This window comes from Trachurus trachurus (genome assembly GCF_905171665.1).
Source record: "Trachurus trachurus genome assembly, chromosome: 12".
NCBI lineage: Eukaryota > Metazoa > Chordata > Actinopteri > Carangiformes > Carangidae > Trachurus > Trachurus trachurus.
Genome location: NC_139908.1, coordinates 25,155,030 through 25,176,645, shown reverse-complemented (window position 1 = coordinate 25,176,645; position 21,616 = coordinate 25,155,030). Strand labels below are relative to the sequence as shown.

The 21,616-nt window shown below is 42.1% G+C and overlaps 1 protein-coding gene across 1 annotated transcript; it reads left to right on the top strand.

Annotated features, from left to right (window-relative positions):
- Positions 1–1,406: 1,406 nt before the first annotated feature.
- On the top strand, positions 1,407–20,494 carry pkn3 (protein kinase N3; the record flags this gene model as incomplete). The annotated part of the gene is given in 23 exon segments (XM_083982940.1): positions 1,407–1,633; positions 5,018–5,294; positions 6,235–6,404; positions 7,109–7,232; positions 7,830–7,981; positions 8,836–9,043; positions 9,817–9,999; positions 10,767–10,876; positions 13,435–13,578; positions 13,794–13,869; positions 14,005–14,117; positions 14,119–14,152; positions 15,435–15,502; positions 15,610–15,671; positions 16,195–16,264; positions 16,412–16,503; positions 17,265–17,441; positions 17,536–17,598; positions 17,703–17,779; positions 17,999–18,141; positions 18,661–18,768; positions 18,863–18,943; positions 20,294–20,494. Coding segments are annotated over 23 exon segments (2,754 nt in total). The 5' UTR covers positions 1,407–1,612.
- Between the last annotated feature and the right edge of the window lie 1,122 nt (positions 20,495–21,616).

Genomic DNA, 21,616 nt, shown 5'->3' with positions numbered 1-21,616 from the left:
CAGATATCCATGGTCCCTTCTCAATCAACTGTACTAACTTTGGCCTTTGACCCTGGTGCCATTGTCAGGTCAGTATTTAAATCTGTCCTGACTGTAAATATAAATATATATTTTTTAAATAAAACCCTACATTTTCTGTTGTATACTTTTCACATAGTATAATGAAATTCCCATCAGCCCTTACATGACTTTACAGACTCATTTATTGTACTGCACCGTAGTGGAAATTCTGGCAATAAATGGTAACAAAAGCAAGAAAAACATTTAAACGAAAATGCTTTTATTTTGTTTTTTGTTTTTGTACTTTATTCAAGAACCAATGGTGAGAATAAACTGGAGCACCAAGAGAAAACCCACTCAAGTATGGAGAGATGTCATTGTGACTCGTCACTTTTTACATGCAAATGTGTCCCTAACAACTGTAAACAGTCTGAAATGTTTGGATTCATAGTTGATCCATAGCATTCAAAATAAGAGTCTCCACTTCAAGTACACCTGACTGCTGTACTCCAGGTCTGGATCTGGATTCATCCCACGGTCAGACTCTGAGATCCAGTCTGGGAGACATCCGTCCATTCATTGCAGTAGGTAAACAAACAATTATCCCAAGGAGGAACATATTCACACATCAATATTGTCTGATGTGGGTGATTTTAATCAACCTTCTTAAAATGTTTAATTTCATCTTACTTAACTTTGTTTTTGCCGTTTTATTTTATTACTTTAGGCTACTTTATTTTCATATAATTTAGCCTCATGCTCACTTTGATTTTTAAAAAACATATTGGGGATGGTGTCAATGTGTGTTTCTGTCTTCCTGTTGGCATCTCTTCTTTTCCACTCCCACCTCTTTTATGTGTTTAACATGACAAAAAGTTTGTCTTTACACGACATGCCCATAGCACAACAGCCCCGCCCACAGTCTGGAGATAAACGCTTATGTCAGCTGGAGTTCTGTTAAAGGTTTTTAACCAGTTTGTCCAGTCCATTACTTAAGAACACGTTAGGTCATTAACAGCAGCAGAACAGGCAGGTTTTAAAGAACCTGTTTAATAGCGCATACCACAGTCGGTTTTTATAAAATAAGTTAACAGATAGCCCAAATACAGATTACATTTTCAAATGTTCATTAAATTCATTACATTTATTTTTTCTGCTCAAACAGTGTAAGAAGAACTCAAGGTGAACTCAACTTAACATCTTCGGCAGGTGCACTGAATACTCGACTGTGATTGGTTCCTTCACCTGCTCTGCCAGCCAATCGCGCTGTGGTCCGATGACGTCAGTTTTTCGTGATTCCCCAGTTCAACTCGATTCAAACTTTCCCCAGGTTAGTTAGTTTGTGTGTGTGTGTACGGGGGTCAGCGCCGCGGGGTCGTGGGCACTGGGCAGGCTGTGAGCGGCATTAGCAGACGTTGAATTTCACACACTCCTGTCAAAGTTGACCTATACCAGCCTACACTAACCGTGCCGAGCCGTGCCGTGCCGAGCCGAGCCGTGTCCGTCCTCCTGGAGCTCAGCCACCGACTCTCTGACCGGACGGGGAGCGGCGGTCGTCGGTAGCCGGAGCAGACGTTGACGTCGTGTGAATGTCCGGCCGCTGACAGCCACCATGTCAGGTGTAACTCTACAGGTATGTGCTCCGCCTCGGCTCGTCCAGTCTCAGCGGAAGAAAAGAGAAAAGAGTTAAACTGCAGGTAAACAGAGTCAGGCTGCTAACAGCTCTGACCTGACGCTAACCGCTGCCTCGCTGAGGGAGGCGCGCTGGATTTTCCTGTTTGTCTCGTTTCTCTTTCATAGTTTGGCTACTCTTGTGGCTGTCAGCAGCAGCTCCTGGGAACTTTACCTGCTCTAGTCTGTAGCACCGTTTAGACCTCCAGGTTTCAGCTAGAACGACACTTGTTTCACCTGTTGTTGCACCTGTTTCCTAAAGCTGGGAAGTGATTTGAGCAAACACAGAAACGTCCATTCAGTGAAGTGGAGCTCAGAGCAGAAGTTTAGCTTCAATAACAACCCGAGACTGCAGTGACATCATGACTGACACAGTGTTAGTGTTTCATTTTGAACCACTCATGGCTGTCAGACTGTGAAAGACATCTTAATTAAAGTCTCAGTGCCACTAAAACCAAGATTTCTGACTGAATATACAGGAAATATACTGTGATGCAAACAAACATGTTCCCTTATAGGTTATATTGGGACAGGGCTTCTCTGTAGTACCGCAATACTTCATCTTTGACAGCATGTTATGATAACTTGTACCTATGTCAAAGAACTGGAGCTCCTGTGAATTGGATATTACAAGTGGCTGTATTGAGATTTTTAATTCAACCTTAATAAAGTGCATTAAAAAACCTTAACTAAACCCTTTACTTAGTCTCAAGTGTGTACTGATCCTCTCATAGAAGATAAAGAAAGTTTAAAACATCATATCAGATTAATAAAACCTTTATTATTATTACTGGTGTGTCCATATCCAGACTACACCCAAGAGACACAATAGACAGTGTGGGAAATGACAAGGATATACAATATAAACGCAGTGAAGTGACATGATAGCAGCAGGTGTTAGCGTATGATGCAGTCAAAGACAGGTTTCCAAAGAAATTCTTCAGACAATGATGAAATGAATAACAAGCTGACTAATGGCTGAGTTGTGTTCCTTCTGAAACAGACGACAGTAAAGGTGTGTCCCGGCCAGGTAAAGAGAATGATGAAGCTGTAAGACAAGATGAACAGAGGCGAGAGACAGAGTTTTGTTCAAAAGAAGAACTGCAGGAGTTGTTGAGTAGATACTGAACGTGCCGTAAAACACACAGCTGCAGCAGTGATTAGGAGGAACAGGAAGAACCACGCTACCAATAACAGAGGGAGCAGCAGATGACCTGACAAATGACACCAGGCCAAGTTATTGTTTACAAAACCTCACATTGAAACACCGGCAGGAAGAGCTTCAGTTCTGACACAAGGAGTCTCTGTGGAAATGAGGGTGGGTGGAGACAAAATTGAAAGATTGAACTTCACCAAAGATCATTGTGTCATTAGATGGAACCAGACAATACATTAGATTAGATCAGATGTATTTTAGCGTAGACCTGTCCGTGTCCAGGACCACCACAGGGAACATGGAGGGAGGAGGAAGTGGATATGCGGCCACATGAGAGCCAGCGGTGTAACTAAGGTGTATGTAAGCACAGTGGTGTGCGAGCCACACCTGTCTGTTTGGCTCTAGTAAGGCAAAGCAAATTTGCAAATTTATTTGTATAGCGCATTATCATACACGCAGGTCATTCAATACGCCTGACAGAAACAAGACAAAGGTAAGAGAACATGAGATAGATGATCTCAGCAGAAGTGCAGGATTATAGATGAGGCCAGAGCAGCTGGAGCTTCTCTTGCTCACACTGTGAATTAAGCTTTGATTTGTAAATGGTCTGGTTTATAAAAGTGCTGGGACTTCAACCTTGATGACTGATAACAAAAACACCAAATCAGTCTTAGTGAAACTTTAGTTTACATCACTTTTCCCCAGAATGGCTGAATGAGAAGCTGTGAATCTGGAGCTAACTTCCCCACAACATTACACCACCAACACCACAACTTTGCTTCCACACTATGTATACATGTATCTACATAATCTACACAAAAACGTATATACAGTAGGACCAAATAACAGAAGTTATTTCAGATATATTCAGCACAGCAGGTCTAAACTGAACTCTCTTCTCTTTTTTATTAAAGAGGTACAAGAATTCCCATCATGAGCTGATGTTCAGTGACGGGACAAAAGAAAAAACGTCCTATATTAACAGGCAGAAACCTTGACCTGATGACTGTCATCAGTGGACTAGTTGGTTGAACAGAACAAGACACTTTAAACTAAAAAAAAAGAAGTAAAACTCAGACTTGGTCATTCCACATCTGTCACATCTGGTTCTAGTTCAAAGCGGTACAGCCATGATCTCATTACTAATAATTTGTCTATCACTGATGTTTTTTGTACATCAATATACAATATATTGTGTTTATTAATACATATCTCACCATATTAAGCAAGGTGATAAAAGGATCAGCTCGATCAGCTCTTAGATTAGATGTAATAGGTTTATCAACGCTCCCTGACCCTATAGTGGAAGCTCCTCCACCAGGGGGCGGTGTTCCGTCACATCCTGCTTGCCTTGAACTTTCTTTCAGTGGAAGCTGCTTGTCCTTTGTTTACATCCTGCATGGAGCAGTGAAGCCTGCTGCGCTTCATTTCCATTCACTATCTGAAATTACAGATGAAGATGATCGCCCTCGACCTTATAGCAGTTAGTCTGGTAGAAACCGTGGGTGATGACCTTTGTACTGTAGAGGGTGTCAGCTCCTCAGTACCGGCCTATCTCACTGCTGGACTTTCTTCCCTTTGCATTCATGGTCGGCTGATAAGGGTTTTTCAATTGCTGATATGCAGACTACAGGCCACCGCACGGCTGATATAGAAAGTCTGTTAGTTTTTAATCTGATAAAATATGAGAATTTAATCAACAGTAACAAATAAGACACTAATTAGTGGGTGTCAATTTTGTTTACGTTGTTTAAATAGATCTGTGCTCCATCTGCAGCGCACTTATTTTAGATTAGAAATGTTAATTTAAATGTCCATGGGTTAACTTGTAAGAAAACAAAAAATGGATGAAAAATAAATTGATTCATCACAGTTGAGAGAGAGACTGAAAAGCTGTAAACTTACAGGAGTAAAAAAATAAAAGCAACATCAGTTTTTGCAGAGCAGCAGCATCTGGTGTTTTTAATTACAGGCTATATATTTACTCACAAATGCAAGTAGCAAATCTCAGCATTTCCCCACTGAGCCTGCTCCTGCTCCTGTTGCATTTTCTCAATAAAAGACTGTGGTAAATGTAACTATATAGACTGTAAACATTGTATATGATATTAACAGTGGCAAAAATGAACTCCACAGCTACATTTACCACAAAGCTCAGACTCTGATCAGAAGCTGCTGTGTGTTTTTCAGAGCGGTAACCTCCAGGGTCTGGAGGAGGGCGACATCCTGGACCCGGAGTTTCAGCAGCGTCTGGAGGACGCTCGCACTCTGCTCAGGCAGGAGATCCAGAGGGAGCTGAAGATCAAGGAGGCGGCCGAGAGGCTGAGGCGGGCCGTCACCAGCCGCAAGAGCGCGGCCGACGTGGAGGGTCAGCTGAAGGCCTCCAGCCGCAAGCTGGACAAGCTGCACTGGGAGCTGCAGGAGCTCAACGCCAGGTCCATGGGCACGGAGAAGGACAGCAGCACAGGTACCGGAACCAAAAGATTTATACTGCTTCAATCTGTCTTTACTATAGTCACTTATTACAGTCAGGTTTAAATATTCCCTTTACTTCACAAAAATCTTATTTATATTTTCAAGTTAGAAGAAAAGAACATGAGTGAATAATACCATCTTAACTAATCATAGATTTCTTTAACATTATCTGCAAATATTCATGTTTTTTATTTTAAACTCTTCATTTATAGATAGTTTTCTTATTTTAGTACAGGAATGGAAAAGGTAAAACAAAAGACAAACACAAAACACTGAACAATTACGTGAATTTGAGGTCCAGGGGTGATCTGTATATCCGAAAGACAAAATACCATACACAACACATTATAAACAGTCTCACACATTGGCCAAATAGCATGCCAGTTCTGCCATCGTTTTTCACCCAGATCTTTTTGGAGTCAGATTGAGTAAGTCATTTGCTCTAGGACATGGAATTGTTTTACAATTTTAACAAAAATATCTGTAGCGGGGCCATTTTTCTAGAGCCTGCACTTTGTGTATATATCAGTTTTACTCAATTCATCTGGCATATTTTCAAGATAGAGAGTTATGAATGATACATTGATACTGAAACACAGAACATTTTAAATGCTTTTTGCCACTTCCCTCCAGAAAATGTGCACAACAACGCAGCAACTTGATTTCCCTCCAGTTTGAATATTTAACTTCCAGTAGCTCCAGCCGAGTGCGTCATGGTGATTTGATTATTTAAATGCATTTTGAGTTTATCGTGAAGATTCTAGACAAAACAATGGTGCATCACGGTATCAAAAGGATGTTGTGGACCGTAATGCACACCACTGCTTCAGGTTTGTGTTGCAGTAGTACTTCAAAGATGCTGCATTCACAAAAATAACAGCCTGTAAAGACGAACTGAACTGAACGTCCACCCTGTGACTGTTTGTGCTCAGGCTCTGTGGAGAAAGAAGACAACCAGTCACCAGAGTCGTGTCAGTGGGAAGACGTCACGTCACCGCTGGTCAGTCGAGTCAGGACCCTGAAGAAGCAGCTCACCATGGAGACCAAAGTCAAGCAGGGGGCTGAGAACATGATCCAGACTTACGCCAACAGCTCCTTTAAGGTAACAACAAGGCGGCATACACACATCTCATCACAACTTGTTTGAACTTATTGACATGATCTTAACCTTCAGCTCCTATTCCAACTTTAGGTCAGGTTATGTGATGGTAAAGCTGTGTAAAACACAACATGCACAGGCACAGGCTTTCACTTTTATCAGGTAGTGTTCAGGAATATTAATGGATTATTCTGAATCTAGTGCTTAATATTTATGAAAACAGAAACCATGATAACAATAAAGAAAGACAGACAACCAAGAAAATAATAATTCATACAAACAAGGACATGGCTGTAACCAATATTAAAATATATACTAAGTAAATATAAAGAAAACTTAAATATTAAAGTAAGTGGGCCCAAAGGAGAGGTCAAAAGTCCTAAACCTGGTTCTAACTGTAGTCCTAAAACTATGTTCAAACTAACTGAAACAGTCTCCACCCATGGGGACTTCACTTTTCCTCTGTGGGTTAGAGTGTATTCATGTTTAAGTCCACACCAGGATGTAAATACACATACACACCTCATATGCTGAACTCATTCCTGTTTATTTCCTTCCTATTCTTTTAGTGTTCTAAAGGTTGTAAAAAAGAGCTTTTAATAAATTACCGTGTGTGTAAAATATGATATATGCACATAAGAAGCTCTTAGGTGCTAGCATTGTTCTGTCACTGTGATCCTTCCTGAGTTGTGCGTTTTGTTCTCCAGGACAGGAAGATGCTGTCGACAGCCCAGCAGATGTTGCAGGACAGTCGCACAAAGATCGAGCTGCTGCGCATGCAGATCATCAAAGTCAACCAAGCCAAAGACGAGGAGCAGGACGGCACACATGGTAAATCAACCACACTTATTTTATTTTACTGTATGATTTTGTATCTTAGTATTTACTATATTTGACCTGTATGTACTTCAACCCATACAGCACTTAGTGAGTCCTCTCTGTGAGAAGTTCTACACAGATATACTTAGATACTGCACCCAAGAGAAGTCTATATGTGGGAAACACTGTATCATTGAAACTGTGTTTGAAACTTAACTGTGACTAATCCCACATAAGAGACGTGTCACCCTAAATCCTAGAAAAAGCAGCCAGTGGCTTTGGATGAGCTCAGACAATTTAAACCATAAGTAATTTAGTGAGTTGTTACTTTTAAATCCACAATTAGGACGACAGAGTCTGAATTAGAACAGTAATTTCTGTACCGATACATTTAACAGCATGGAGTCATTGTTTGACCAGTACAACTATCAATAAAGGTGTCATTACTAATTACTATGATTTAGTGGTTACAAGGAAATAAAAAATGGAAATCCTGTTGAACTAATGAAGAGCATGTGTTGAGGGATCCATTGAAGTTCTTGTTTGTTAGAGACAATCTGCTGGACTATTATTCTCTATCTGAGCGTGTCTTCCTCCGCCTGTCCTCAGGTCAGACTCTGGACATGATCAGTCCTCTGGACCTGCGAGTGGCTGAGCTCATGCACCACATGAAGATCGAGTCGGCCGTCGCAGAAGGCGCCAAGAATGTGGTGAAGCAGCTGAGTGGGCGCAAGACCCAGGACCGCCGCATACTGGCAGAGGTGTGTACACCAGGTATTAGTCTGTGACCAGGGGATCAGATTATCACTGTGTCTGCAAACCGGCTAATCAGATTTACAGTAGCTTTTAACTTTTGATTTAATCAGGATCAAATCTGGAATCACAATCTCTGTTTTTGTAGATAATAAACCAACATATCTGGAGCCAACCTGAGTTTTTCTCGGCAGGCCTCTGGTTTGACATCATGAAATTAAAACTCCCTCAACAGGACGTGGCACATTCCAGCAGCCAGTCAGACCAGAAACTGTGCCCGTTCTTCCTAACTGCTGCACAAAGTATAATGCAAACTTACAATGAAACAATGAGACTGTTACTCAGTGTATATAGTGGTTTAATGCTGGCTCACAAATGTTAAGGTTAGGGCTCGGCGCTGAGGAACACCTTGTCCTCTAAACCCTCTACTAAAAGACCTGCTCAGGGGTTTTGTTTCTATGGCGATACAGAGATGAAGCTAGTGCTCAGGAAGTTGACTACATGGCCACCCACCCTGAAGCTGCACCCTGAGGAGTGTCGTTATAAACCACTTTATTGTCAGAGCCGGACAAACTGATCCAGGGAGGTGTTAAAGCTAAAGAAAGCCGAGCCAAGCTTAAACTAGCACCATCCCCAAATTAAGCCTCAAGTCGTTCCACTAATGCAGTTCAGATTTATCTAATCCAGGTTTACTCAAGAGAGATTTACATAGTCCAGCTTTGTGCACAGACACGGAGTCCCCAAAAGTCCCTAACATGTAACCAAAACATCCTCAGTTTGATTCAGGCTGGACACTCATCCCTCTCTCTCTCCATGTCTCAGTTCATCTGTGCTCATCAGTTTTTCCTGTCGTGTCCCTCAGGCTCAGACGCGGATGCAGGAGTCGTCTCAGAAGGTGGATTTGTTGCGTCTCTCCCTGGAGAGACGTTTGAGCGAGCTGCCTCCCGACCACCCTTATCACGTCGCCATCAAAGAGGAGTTACTGTCGGGGACCTTCCCTTCCTACGGCACACCAAACAGCAAGTCCAAGGCTGCGTCCTCCTCCTTCTTCAAACCAGCCAGTCTAACAGGTTGTTACCAATATTTAGATCAACTCTTCATGCGTCCATGCAGTCAGAGCATGTTGTTCTTCAACATGATGTTCGAATTTGTTACAAACATTCACTTAGATTAAAGGACGAACTGGTTTGATTTTGGTGGTCAAAGCTCAAACGTGACTGTGTAGTGTGACCTCACAAAACATTTTTTACCCATTAAAGGAGACATGTTATGCCCATTTTCCACAAATTAGAATAGTTCCCAGGTGTCTTAAAGACATGTCTGTGACATGCTTTGGTCAAACTACCTCAAGGATCAAACATCACAGCTCTTTTCATCCTCTCTAAACAGCCCTGTTCAGAACGGCTGGTTTCAGTGTCTGTCCCTTTAAATGCAAATGAACCACTGCTTGCCCCGCCCCTTCTACTGGTACCACGTAGGGGTGGAGTTATGCAAATTCGAATCCTAGTTACATCACTGGAAGACAACTGAGGGAACAGCTCGTAAAACCACATGGATTTCAACCTAAGGAGCCTGAAGATTACAATACAATATTACAATATTGTCAATTCTTACATTTTGACAAGACAAACACCCAGATATATGTTAAAGAGCCTTCAAAAAGTGATATTTCCATAATATGTCCCCTTTAAAGACTTCACACAGCATATATGACAAAATCTCAGACTAATATGTCACATGATTCTGGGTGAACGTAACAACAAGGTTGTGATTCTGGTTTCGTCATCACAACAGCATCGCATTAGCACAGCAGTGAACTGATGATCTAAATACTGTTCTTCAGGTCGGTTAGAAGTTTGTCTGATGGGCTGCCAAGACCTGTTGGAGTCGGTTCCAGGCCGCGGCCGTTTGACCGGTGCCTCGGCCGCGCCTGCAAACACGTCTGAAGGAAAGTCCCTGAAGGTGAGAGCCGGCCTATCAGGACGCAGTACCAATGGCAAGCCCACCAAGTCTGATGAACTGTCCTGTAAGTGAAAACCCAACTAAGCTCATTTTTTAAAATTCCATGTGTGTAGGCAAGTGAAATGTTGTTGCATTGTCATTCAGTGTTAACCTGACACCCTTAACTCCCAAATCAATCCAGTTCAGATTCACTAGGTCCTGATTCAGTTCAGATATGACATTAGTCTTTACTGCCAGTTAGAAATATCTGTCACAGGAGAGTTTGATGTGTTCTCATAGAGGCAGCTCTAAGAGTTGAAGCTAAAACTCATAACGATGTCTAACTATCTCATGATTACAACACATAGATCACATTAATAATTTAAAATACAACAGGCTGATGTGATAGGAGCTGGAACCTGTGGATCATCATCATCTTTACTCTCAGTGGTTTATTGATGGTTGTCAGGACACCCACTACTCCAGAGCTACAGAAAGAGGCTCACAGCCTCCTCTCCTCTGATTGGACAACATCAGCCTGTTGTTACTAGAGCTCCATGGAGACTTAAAACTAGATTGAGAGGCTTTTTGGTTCTAAAACTATACTGTATCTTCTTATGGAGGGAGATGTGGAGCTTTATTTATATGGATATTTATAGATGATTACAAGATGAGCTCTGCCGTCTTCTGTATAATGCTCACAGTGGAGTGCATCTGCTCTTCAGAGGGACTGTTGTATGTGTTGTTATAGCAGCTAACTGTACTTAAAATACCCACACAGTCTATTACAGCCTTTATTCCCTTCAGTAGCTGCAGTGTGTATAAGTTTGCCTCTTTGTGTTTGTGTGTCAGCGGAGATCAGCGCCGTACTCAAGTTGGACAACAGGATCGTGGGGCGCACACACTGGAGACAGCTGGGCAAAGAGGCCTGGGGCCAGAGCTTCAGCATCGAGCTGGAACGGGTCAGTGACTCTCACTTGATTACAGCTGAGCCCGAGCTGCACACGGCTCAGTGATCACTGCGCTCCTCTGCTCTTATCAGGACGTGAGATGGTCACAACTGTCTCCTCACAGCAGCAGTTTACATGCTCTCTCCGAGCCTGCTGGGTTTCCTCTCACAGCCCAAAGACATGCAGGTTAACTGGTGATGTAAAGTGCCTGTAGATGGGATGTGAGGTCAGGCCACCTGTCCAGGTGTACCCCACTTCACCCCCACACTGCAAAAACTCAAAATCTTTCCAAGAATATTTGTCTTATTTCTTGTCAAAATGTCTCATTTCTAGTCAAAACTATTCTCTTTACACTTAAAATAAGACTCATCACCTTAAAAATTAACTTGTTTTTAGATCATTTCACTTGTTTCAAACACATTTTCACTTGAATTAAGTAGAAAAATCTGCCAGTGAAAGCAAGTTTTTTGTGCTTGTAATAAGAAAGTGGTACGGCTGAAGGATGGATGTACTCTCAACGCAAACTGACAGTGTGAAAAGATTTAAAAGACTTTTTCACAATAAATGTCACAGCTAAAACTCAAATCTATCAACCTGTATTAGATTAGATTAAGTTTATTTTGTGCTTTCCAGGAAATTTGTTTGACGTTCCATACAAACCACCAGAAACATTCACAGATCACAAAACATAAATACATGGTCAGAGTCAGAACATACATACAAAACAAGGCTGTCACAACATATACCAACCACCCACACAGTCATTCTGTTTTTTCTTTTCTTTTTTTGCATTTTTTGAAGATTTAATAACATAAAAAACAACTACCAAACAAAGAAAAAATAGGTTAATTCGAAACCTAAAAAACCTGAAAAAATAAAAAGCAAAACATTAAACAGAATAATCAGACAATGTGATAACAAAGTAAAAAGAAAAAAAAACTATTTGAATTTTGAAACATTTAACTGCAGGTGATCGGTAAACATGTGTTGTGTTTTTGAAAAGAAAACAAGGAATCATACGTTTCCTTTAAACTCACCTTTTCTCTTCCATATGTAGAAATGAGCAGGTTTTAGTGTGTCACACAGGAGAGATATTAAAAAGTCTTCAGTTCATCAAACTGTATCATCACTATTGTTAATATGTTCAGTCTGAAAATATTAATCAGTGACTGAATGTGTTTTCCTCCTGTTATGAGCTGATCTGATCTGATCTCTAATCTGTCAGCACATTAGTAACACTACCACTACCTCTTTGTCTTCGTGTCATCACCACCTCTGTGTCAGTGTGGCTCAGTCTCATAGTGAAACTAGCAGGGGTCAGCGTGTCGACTCTGCAACCTCTAATGTCCAACATCTGCCGCCAGCACAGAGCTCTGACTTTTATCTTCCTCTGAGTCTCTGATAGTCTCGTGTAATCCAACACTAATCCTCTGACATTTGCTCTAATCTGGTCTGAGGCACCGTGCTGCTGCTGAAGACCTGGCTTTAGCTCCGAACCACCCAACGCCAACGCCCATTCTCTCTCTCTCATTCAAGTCGCTGTCATTACTCACACGGATCAGTTGACTGGTCATGAGGGAAATGTCACCACCTGTGGAAACAGGTGCATGATCTCAGCATGACAACCTCAGCAGGGATTTATCTGGCTTTGGTTCAGAGAATAATGTATAAACCAGAGTATGAAAGGCACGAGGAAGGCAGAGTTGCATCATGGGAAATTAAGGATTAGGTGGTGTGACTGTGAGGAGCTGCCGGAGCCAGATGTTTTTCTTTACTCTGTTTTTCCTTTCCTGTCTTTTTTTTTATTTTTTATGGGTATCCTCAAATTAAATTATTTAAACATTAGGAGGAAAAAGAGAGTTAGACAAAAATCTAAACACTTTGTTACTGTATGTGATTTTCTGAAACAATCTGAAATTCTTCAGAATGTAAAAAGTGAAAAGATTTCATTTTCAGCACTATTTCCTGAGCTCAGTAATTAGATGTTTGTTTCTGAAATGCATGTTGCTTCTTCAAAGGCTTAGTAGTTTGTTTTTGTTCATATGTTTTCACAATGATGCAACTAGGAGAATTGAATATCTACCTGTTAGCACTTTCCTGTAGCATCCCTTCAGTATATTGTGGGCATGTTTTAGTCAGCACAGTGAGGATGAACAGGACATGATGTGGTGGGACAGAGTAGGAGAGAGATGCTGTGCTCAGCGATCTCACCTATCAGGTCACTTTTCAGTCATTCATATGGGAAAAGTCCTAATGGTTTTTAGAGTTTATATTCTTATTATATTATATTCTTTGCTGCTTAATATGTGAGTATTTGTAATGGTGTCTTAGTGTTTTCCCATCATGGGACGGATAAAGGATTATCTTATCTTATCTGTGTGTGTGTGTGTGTGTGTGTGTGTGTGTGTGTGTGTGTGTGTGTGTGTGTGTGTGTGTGTGTGTGTGTGTGTGTGTGTGTGTGTGTGTGTGTGTGTGTGTGTGTGTGTGTGTGTGTGTGTGTGTGTGTGTGTGTGTGTGTGTGTGTGTGTGTGTGTGTGTGTGTGTGTGTGTGTGTGTGTGTGTGTGTCCAGTCCAGGGAGCTGGAGATCGCTGTGTACTGGAGAGACTGGCGGGCGTTAAGCGGGGTGAAGTTCCTGCGGCTGGAGGACTTCCTGGACAACCGGAGACATGGGATGGTTGTGCAGCTGGAGCCTCAGGGCATCCTCTTCATCGAGGTGTCGCTCTCGTTCCTTACCTTCAGCTCTACGCCTGCGTCTGTAGAATTAGACTGAAAATCATCACTGCAGGACGATAACAATATCGTTCAATGTTATCGTTCTAACTGTAGAAATGAAACATTCAAATCTGCTTCATTCTAATGTTTCTCTCCGGTGTTGGACCAGCACCTCCACTGAATCCAACCTGAATCAGCTGTTCTGTTCATCTCCAGGTGACGTTCATCAATCCTGCCATCGAGCGGCGATCCAAACTCCAGAGACAGAGGAGGATATTCCCTAAAGAAAAAGGCAGGAACATTTGTTCATGTTGTTTTGCATCATTTCTTTACACATAGTTGTGGTGCGTACATTTGCACTGTAGAGCACAATGTAAATAATTCTCCAAATAATATTTTCAATCTTTTTTTATTTCCGTCCATCCAGGGAAGGACTTCTTACGCGCTGCCCAGATGAACATGAACTTTGCCACGTGGGGTCGTTTGATGATGAGCATCCTGCCCCCCTGCAGCTCCCTGGAGCCCCTCAGTCCTCCATTACCAGGCACCAACAGTGGCGCCGTGTGCCAGTCACGGTAGGACTCTGTGGACGCCGTGACCCAGAAACACATCACTGAAAGAGCTGCTTCAACACTGACTCATTAACATCTTTGTGTGGCTCTCCACTATGACTCGAGGCTGTTTTTCGGACCCACTCATGTTACTGAGAGTAGAGAGGATGTGACTCCAGTGGACGGCCGGGTTTCCACTGACCTGTATTTCAGAGTTTATTTCGACACAATGCTTTTATGGAGTGTTTCTCTTTCTTCTTTGTCTACAAAATTCCTCGTATAGATCTGAAACATTTAATCGGTTCCTCCCAGCAAGGACTGCATGCGACTCCACAAACTAAAACACATCAGTGAGTCTCGCTGTGTCGCTAAGTGACATGGTCCTTCAACACACACTAGTTAATTTTGCCCAGTTACACACACTTCGTCCTGCTGCCCCAAATACTCACTAGAGCACCAAATGTGGATTCATCGTCCCCAACAAGCTCTACAAGAGTTATTTTTACATGTGAAATGTTTTTAAAGGCAAAGTCATACAGTTTTTCAAGATGAAAAAAATCTTTAGAATAAAGTTTAGCTGTTGCTACGTTGCTAACATTAGCATCATTAACATCTGTTAACTGGCCAGTTTAGAAGAAATGTTCCGAGTTCAGCATCAAACTTGATTCTTTTACTCACCAACAATAACACTTTTGTTTTACCTTAATTAAACAGCTTCGGAGTAATTGTGAAGGTAAAATCAATAATAGACTTATGACTTGCGCCCCGTAACCCGTCATCTTTTCTTCATGACAGATAAGACTAAGCAAATATACACAACACATCGTATATGATAAATAACATTATCCACCGCCCCATGGATTTCTTTCTACTGGCCTCATTGTAAACAAATGCACATGACCAGGAGGATGGTTAGCAAAACTGCGGAAAAGCGACCGGACTTGCATAGTTCCCCTTTAACTCTTGTTCCTATCACATCTTTGCTTATCAGCTCTGGTCCATCCCCTCATCCTGTGGTCACTGTAGCTGCTCAGAGGATGTACAGTATTAGAAGCTCTTGTCCTGTAAATATAAAGATGGCTGAAGCTCTTAAAGCACATGCTTCAGAGACCACATCCAAACTCACAGCCGGCTTCTTTAAAATCATAAACAAGATAATAATGAGATGTTTGTTATTTATGGGTCGTTTTTTTTCCTTCATAAATAAGAAATGTATATAATATTGTAATTTGACCAACATGATGCTTTGACTGTACCATCATCACCACCATACAAAGGTGTCAGTGTAACTCTTTTCCCCTCAGAGAACTTTCCATGGATCAGTCTGGTAGATCTCCACATCGCTCCAGGAAAAGCAGCAAAGACTCTCCACTGGTGAGCTCATCCACCACAGTAACACTGAGTGACATCATCACTGTTTGATTAAGCAGGTCTGATGTGTCAGTTAATGTCTCTGCCTGTTTCACCTCCTGATCCAACAGTCTCCAGGTGAGAACAAGAGTCCAAAGCCAAAGAGACAGCCCTCCATCCGTCCAGCTCTACAGTAAGTCAAACAGTGGGAACGTGGACGTTCTCTCTTCACCTCCTGGAAGAATCCAACTTATTTCATGTGTAGTGACACCAGACTATGCAAATGTACAGGGCAAGGTTTTGGTTGTTGTTATGACTCTAAATTTAGCTCAGGTTCCTCCCACTCATGGTTTCTGCGCTGACAGCTGATTGGACATGATGTGGACAGACACACTCCTGTCTGTAGAAGGTAGAAACATCTCAGCTCAGGTTCCTCCATCTCTCTGAATCGTCTAACGTCAAGTGTCATAGTGGATAGAGCTCTCTCACTGTGGTACTTGTAGTTTTTTTCTACCAAACAACAGGAAGTGACCAACGTGCTTCACATATAGAGAGTTTAGATTACAGAAACTAAAACAAGTAGAACAACAGATTATGTGAAATGATTGCGATTAGGCGATAATGTAAAAATTGTACCAGGACTAGTAAGTATGACATCTGTAAAACTTGTTAATGAATGATTGAATCACTTGCTAATTCTGTGTGTCGACATGCAGAAGCAATGAGGGGCTGCAGATGGAGGACTTCAACTGTATATCAGTGCTGGGACGAGGTCACTTTGGAAAGGTACGTGTGCAGCCTGTCAACCTGAGACATGAAGGTTCTGGCTCTGTCTCCTCCCTCAGCTTCCTCTGTTGCCAGAGAGCTGGCAGATATTAACACACAGACATGAGGGTCACTGCTCATCGGCTGTTTGTCCTGTAACTGATCCAGGTGCTGCTGGCAGAGTACAAGAAGTCAGGGAAACTTTACGCAATCAAAGCTCTGAAGAAAGGAGACGTTGTGACACGAGACGAAGTGGACAGGTAGGAAATCCATAATTTAATAACCTGCCATCCTACAGCAGTTAATGTTAAAGGGATAGTTCAACATTTTGGCAAATCGGCCCATTGCCATAATCCCTATAGTTTTAGGAGTAGGTTTGTTACCTTTAATTGTCGGTGCAAGCTGTTTTTAGAACGGCAGAGCAGAGCCACGAGCTGCTCAGAGCTACGCTACGGAGGCTAATGGGATTTCTTGGTTTCCCTCATCAAACTCATCAAATACACAATCCAACAACTCCAAAACGTTCTGGTGGACAAGTTGTGACCTGCACATTCACCACGCTATGAGATAATAATGGAACGTTACGAAATGGCGTTGTTTTCGAGGTAAATGCAGAGACTGCTTGTCGAAAAACTGCCCCCAAAGGGAATGCGCATCAGCGGTTTTGCATGAATTTACCTCTAAAACAACTCTCTCGTAACGTTCGTTATTATTTCATAGTGTGGTGAATGTGCAGGTCACAACTTGTCCACCAGAGCATTTTGGAGTTGTTGGATTGTGTATTTGATGAGTTTGATGAGAAAAACCAAGAAATCCCATTAGCCTCTGTAGCGTAGCTCTGAGCAGCTCGCGGCTCTGCTCTGCCGTTCTAAAAATAGCTTGCACCGACAAATAAAGGTAACGAACCTACTGCTATGACTATAGGGATTATGGAAATGGGCCAATTTGCCAAAATGTTGAACTATCCCTTTAAGCGATAAATTACCCAGCATTCATTTCATGTGTGTGTGTCTCTGTGCAGCCTCATGTGCGAGAAGAGAATATTTGAAGTGATCAACGCCGCCCGACATCCCTTCCTGGTGAACCTGCACGGCTGCTTCCAGACCTCAGACCACGTGTGCTTCGTGATGAACTACTCCCCGGGAGGAGACCTCATGACCCACATCCACACCAGCATCTTCACCGAGAACCAGACCAGGTGAGTCCGCCTCACTCCCTCAGCCACGGTTCACCAAAACACACACACTCAACATCTCATCATCTCTGTATTATCTTCACTTCACTGTTTTCAGGTTTTACTCGTCGTGTGTGCTGCTCGGTCTGGAGTTTCTGCACCAGAACCACATAGTCTACAGGTGAGTGCTCCTCATGCTGCTCCCACAGCTGGGTTACATCACATCTGGCTGCATGTCATCTGGGAGCATGTAGCATAATGTGTGTGTGTGTGTGTGTGTGTCAGGGACCTGAAGCTGGATAACCTGCTGATGGACGCTGATGGTTTCGTCAGGATCGCAGACTTCGGTTTGTGCAAAGAAGGTAAAGACATTTTAAACTAATATAAACTCAGACTGTGTGATGCAAACTGTTTATTTATAACACACAACCAGTGAGCAATGGTTTCCAGATCAGTTGATACAGATCTTGACATCAGGTTCAGGGCAGCACAGGACTCAGACTGTGACTTATTATAACATGGATGATGGACTTGGATGTGTCTGTCATCAGCTCTGACCGAGTCTGTGTGTGTGTGTGTAGGTATGGGCCACGGCGACCGCACCTCGACTTTCTGTGGCACACCAGAGTTTCTGGCTCCTGAAGTCCTGACCGACAACAACTACACCCGCAGTGTGGACTGGTGGGGGCTGGGGGTCCTCATCTATGAGATGTTGGTGGGGGAGGTCAGTACGATCACAGTCAGCTGTGAATTTGCTTTGGTGTTTGGTTCATAAGAATTAATAGAAGAAACCAGAACTGCAGATCAATAGATTCAATATATATATATATATACTTGAGAAATATTTAAAAGTAAAGAAATAGAAAACATCTACAAACATGTAGAATATACAAACTGTGTGTTCATTTTCTGAGGGGAAGTGAAAGATCTCTGATCCACAATTCACTGAACTGAATAAACTAAATCCAGTCTCATCTAATCTTATCTAATTATCTCAAATGCCAAAATATAAGTAATAAGTAACAGGAAGGATGAATAAATGAATTCATTTATTTACTTTGATTATGAAAGATAAAAACACATTTGATAAAAAAAACAAGAACAAGAACAGAAAAGGAGTGTGAAGAGTTGTCTCGTAAATGAAATCACTGACTGACATTGATCTGTGTGACTGTGACTCAGCAGAACCAGGACTGTTTCAGGAGAGAAAATAAAAACTGTGCTGCCTGTGTTTCTCCCTCAGTCTCCGTTCCCAGGTGATGATGAGGAGGAGGTGTTCGACAGCATCGTCAACGATGAAGTGCGTTACCCACGCTTCCTCTCTCCTGAGTCCGTGTCCCTCATTCAGAAGGTCAGTTCCCAGTGGATGTGGATGTTTGTTCAACCGAGCTGCAGGTGTCTCTGAATGACCTCACTCCTCCTCCATCACTCTCACTCTGTTTCAGCTGCTCCAGAAAAACCCAGAGACGAGACTGGGAGGAGGAGAGGACGACGCCGCGGCGATCAAGAGACACAGATTCTTCCAGGTCGTTAGTCTGCTCCATGTGATACAGTGTAACAACAGCTCAATGTGTCATTTCTCATAAAAGTCCTAAAAGAACCTGAAGCTACTTCAGGATTCAGAAAGTTAAGTGTTGATGTGTTTGCAGTAGAGGAAATCTCTGCAGACAGTCAGACAGCAGCTGATGTGTCATGTCTGAAAACAGGCCAAGTGTTTGATAGAGGTGGGGAAAAAATTGATTCAGCATATTTTGATGATATGTTGCATGGCAATATTGTGTTGATATACAGACGCCAAATATCGATCTGAACAGACTAAGACTTTTAGTAAAGTTTAGAAAAAACAGATGTTAAAGTTTTCATTTGGAGACATCATTTTCAGTTGAAAAAGGCAAAAAAATCCACAATAATATCAGAGCTTATTGCAATATTTTAATATTGCAATAATATCGTATCGAGACACAAATATCTTGATAATATCGTATCACTGGGCCTCTAGTGATTCCCAGCCCTAGTGTCTGACACTGGTCTGATGATGATGTTAGTGCACCATGAACTGTCATACATTTTAATTTCACACCAACGTAAGCTTCAGTTAACCCACACCCACTGCTGATTGACTTTAAAGGGGACATATTATGGGAGTATAACTTTTTGAAGGCTCTTTAACATATATTTGGGTGTTTGTTTTGCCTTCCGGCCCCTAAAATGTGAGAATTGACAAAAAAATCTGTAATGTTCAGGCTCTCTAGGTTGAAATCCATGTGGTTTTACGAGCTGTTCCCTCAGTTGTCTTCCAGTGATTTAACTAGGACTCGAATTTGCATAACCCCACCCCTACCTGGTACCAGTAGAAGGGGCGGGGCAATCTGTGGTTCATTTGCATTTAAAGGGACAGGCACTGAAACCAGCCGTTCTGAACAGGGCTGTTTTGAGAGGATGAAAAGAGCTGTGATGTTTGATCCATGATGTATTTTGACCAAAACATGTCACAGACATGTTTTTAAGACACCTGGGAATTATTTACTTTGTGGAAAAGGGGCAGAATATGTCTCCTTTAAATCACAGCAGCAGGTTTTAGTCTTTGCAGCTGTAGACGAGCTCTGACATCTACAGAACCAAAGTCTTCAATGTTACTGTAGTTATTTTCCAGGTCTGGATAGATCTGGAAAAAAAAATTGGCTTTCTACAATAAAACCAGGCAAAAAGTCTGAGAAGAGCAAACTCAGTGTGAATTTAGTCACATGAAGCACATTTCTGTTTCTGTGCAGGTTTACAAACTTGAGGCGTACACATTTAAATTTAAATAAAGTTTTGAAAACAGATATGTATAATGTTTTAATCAGCCAGTGATTCCTGGTGTTGTGTGTTGACAGGGGTTGGACTGGAACGCTCTCCTGTCCAAGAGGGTGAAGCCTCCGTTCCTGCCGGTCATCAGGGCGCCGCGGGACGTCAGCAACTTCGACGAGGAGTTCACTCAGCTCAAGCCGGTGCTCACGCTCCCACAGACGCCCTGCGTGCTCACCGCAGAGCAGCAGGACATCTTCTCTGACTTTGACTTCTCCTTTATGAGCTGACCCAAGGAGTCTCCCTCTCTGCCACGTCATCGTCCCACGCTGCTCCTCTCCACACCCGACGCCTCCGATAGAACACCACTCGTTTAAACTCGACTATGTACCTTTTCACGTCCACGCAGCTCCACAGTCACAGGACCACTTCATCTCCGTGGACCGCTTCCTGCACTACAGAACCGGCCCGTCACGCTCCACTGCCACAGTCCGACCCTCACTACTTTATACCAATCGGACATGGAACCAAGTGCCAAGAGTGGTGGGATGATGATTTTTTATGTAAATGTTTGTTGTGCAGCGACGCTCCATGCTGCCTCCTCAGTCCTACTCTGTAAATATTTAAAGGAAGAAACTGAAAACTTTTCTACTCGGATCACTTTACATCCACCTGTTGTTACATATCCTGTTTTATGTTGATGGGATGTGATGTAGTGATGTTTCTCAGTCAGTACTGCCACATATGAATTTATTTTTTAAAAACAGAACCGTCAGGAAGGTTGTATGTAAAACTACATGAAGGAAATATGAATGAATAAACTGAGAACTGCTGGAGCAGGAAACTCTTCATCAAAGATTTGATTTTTATTTACCGACATATTTTCAAAGTAGTAAAAAACATTGCATGACAGTATTGCATATAATTCAGAAGTACATGACATGAGTTTATTCGTATAAAGCAGGGCTCCCACCAACAATGACTCCACCTGCCGCTGTACATTAAATCCAACACCACGTTTATTGCTGTCTTACTATTGCACAAGGAAAAACCTCCAACACAAGAACCACAGGTGTATTGCACTCAGACCTTCTTCCACTTCCTCTATTAAAACACTCGGATACAAAAGTCTGGTTTCAAACAGTTTAAAAATGATTCACGATATAAAATAGTCTGAAATGTTTCCTGTACATCATGGTACGATTAAATGCAAGAAACAACAGTACAGTGTCCACACCTTCATATTTTGAATGAACTCGGGTTTACAAAAGAATAAATAAATTAAAAAAACAGATTCTTTCACTTGGTCTGACAGAAAGTGACCCTGTTGGACCGCAGAATAAATAACAACTACAGCAATTCATCACATGAATCAACAACAGAATAAAACAACATCAAAAAAACCACTGGAA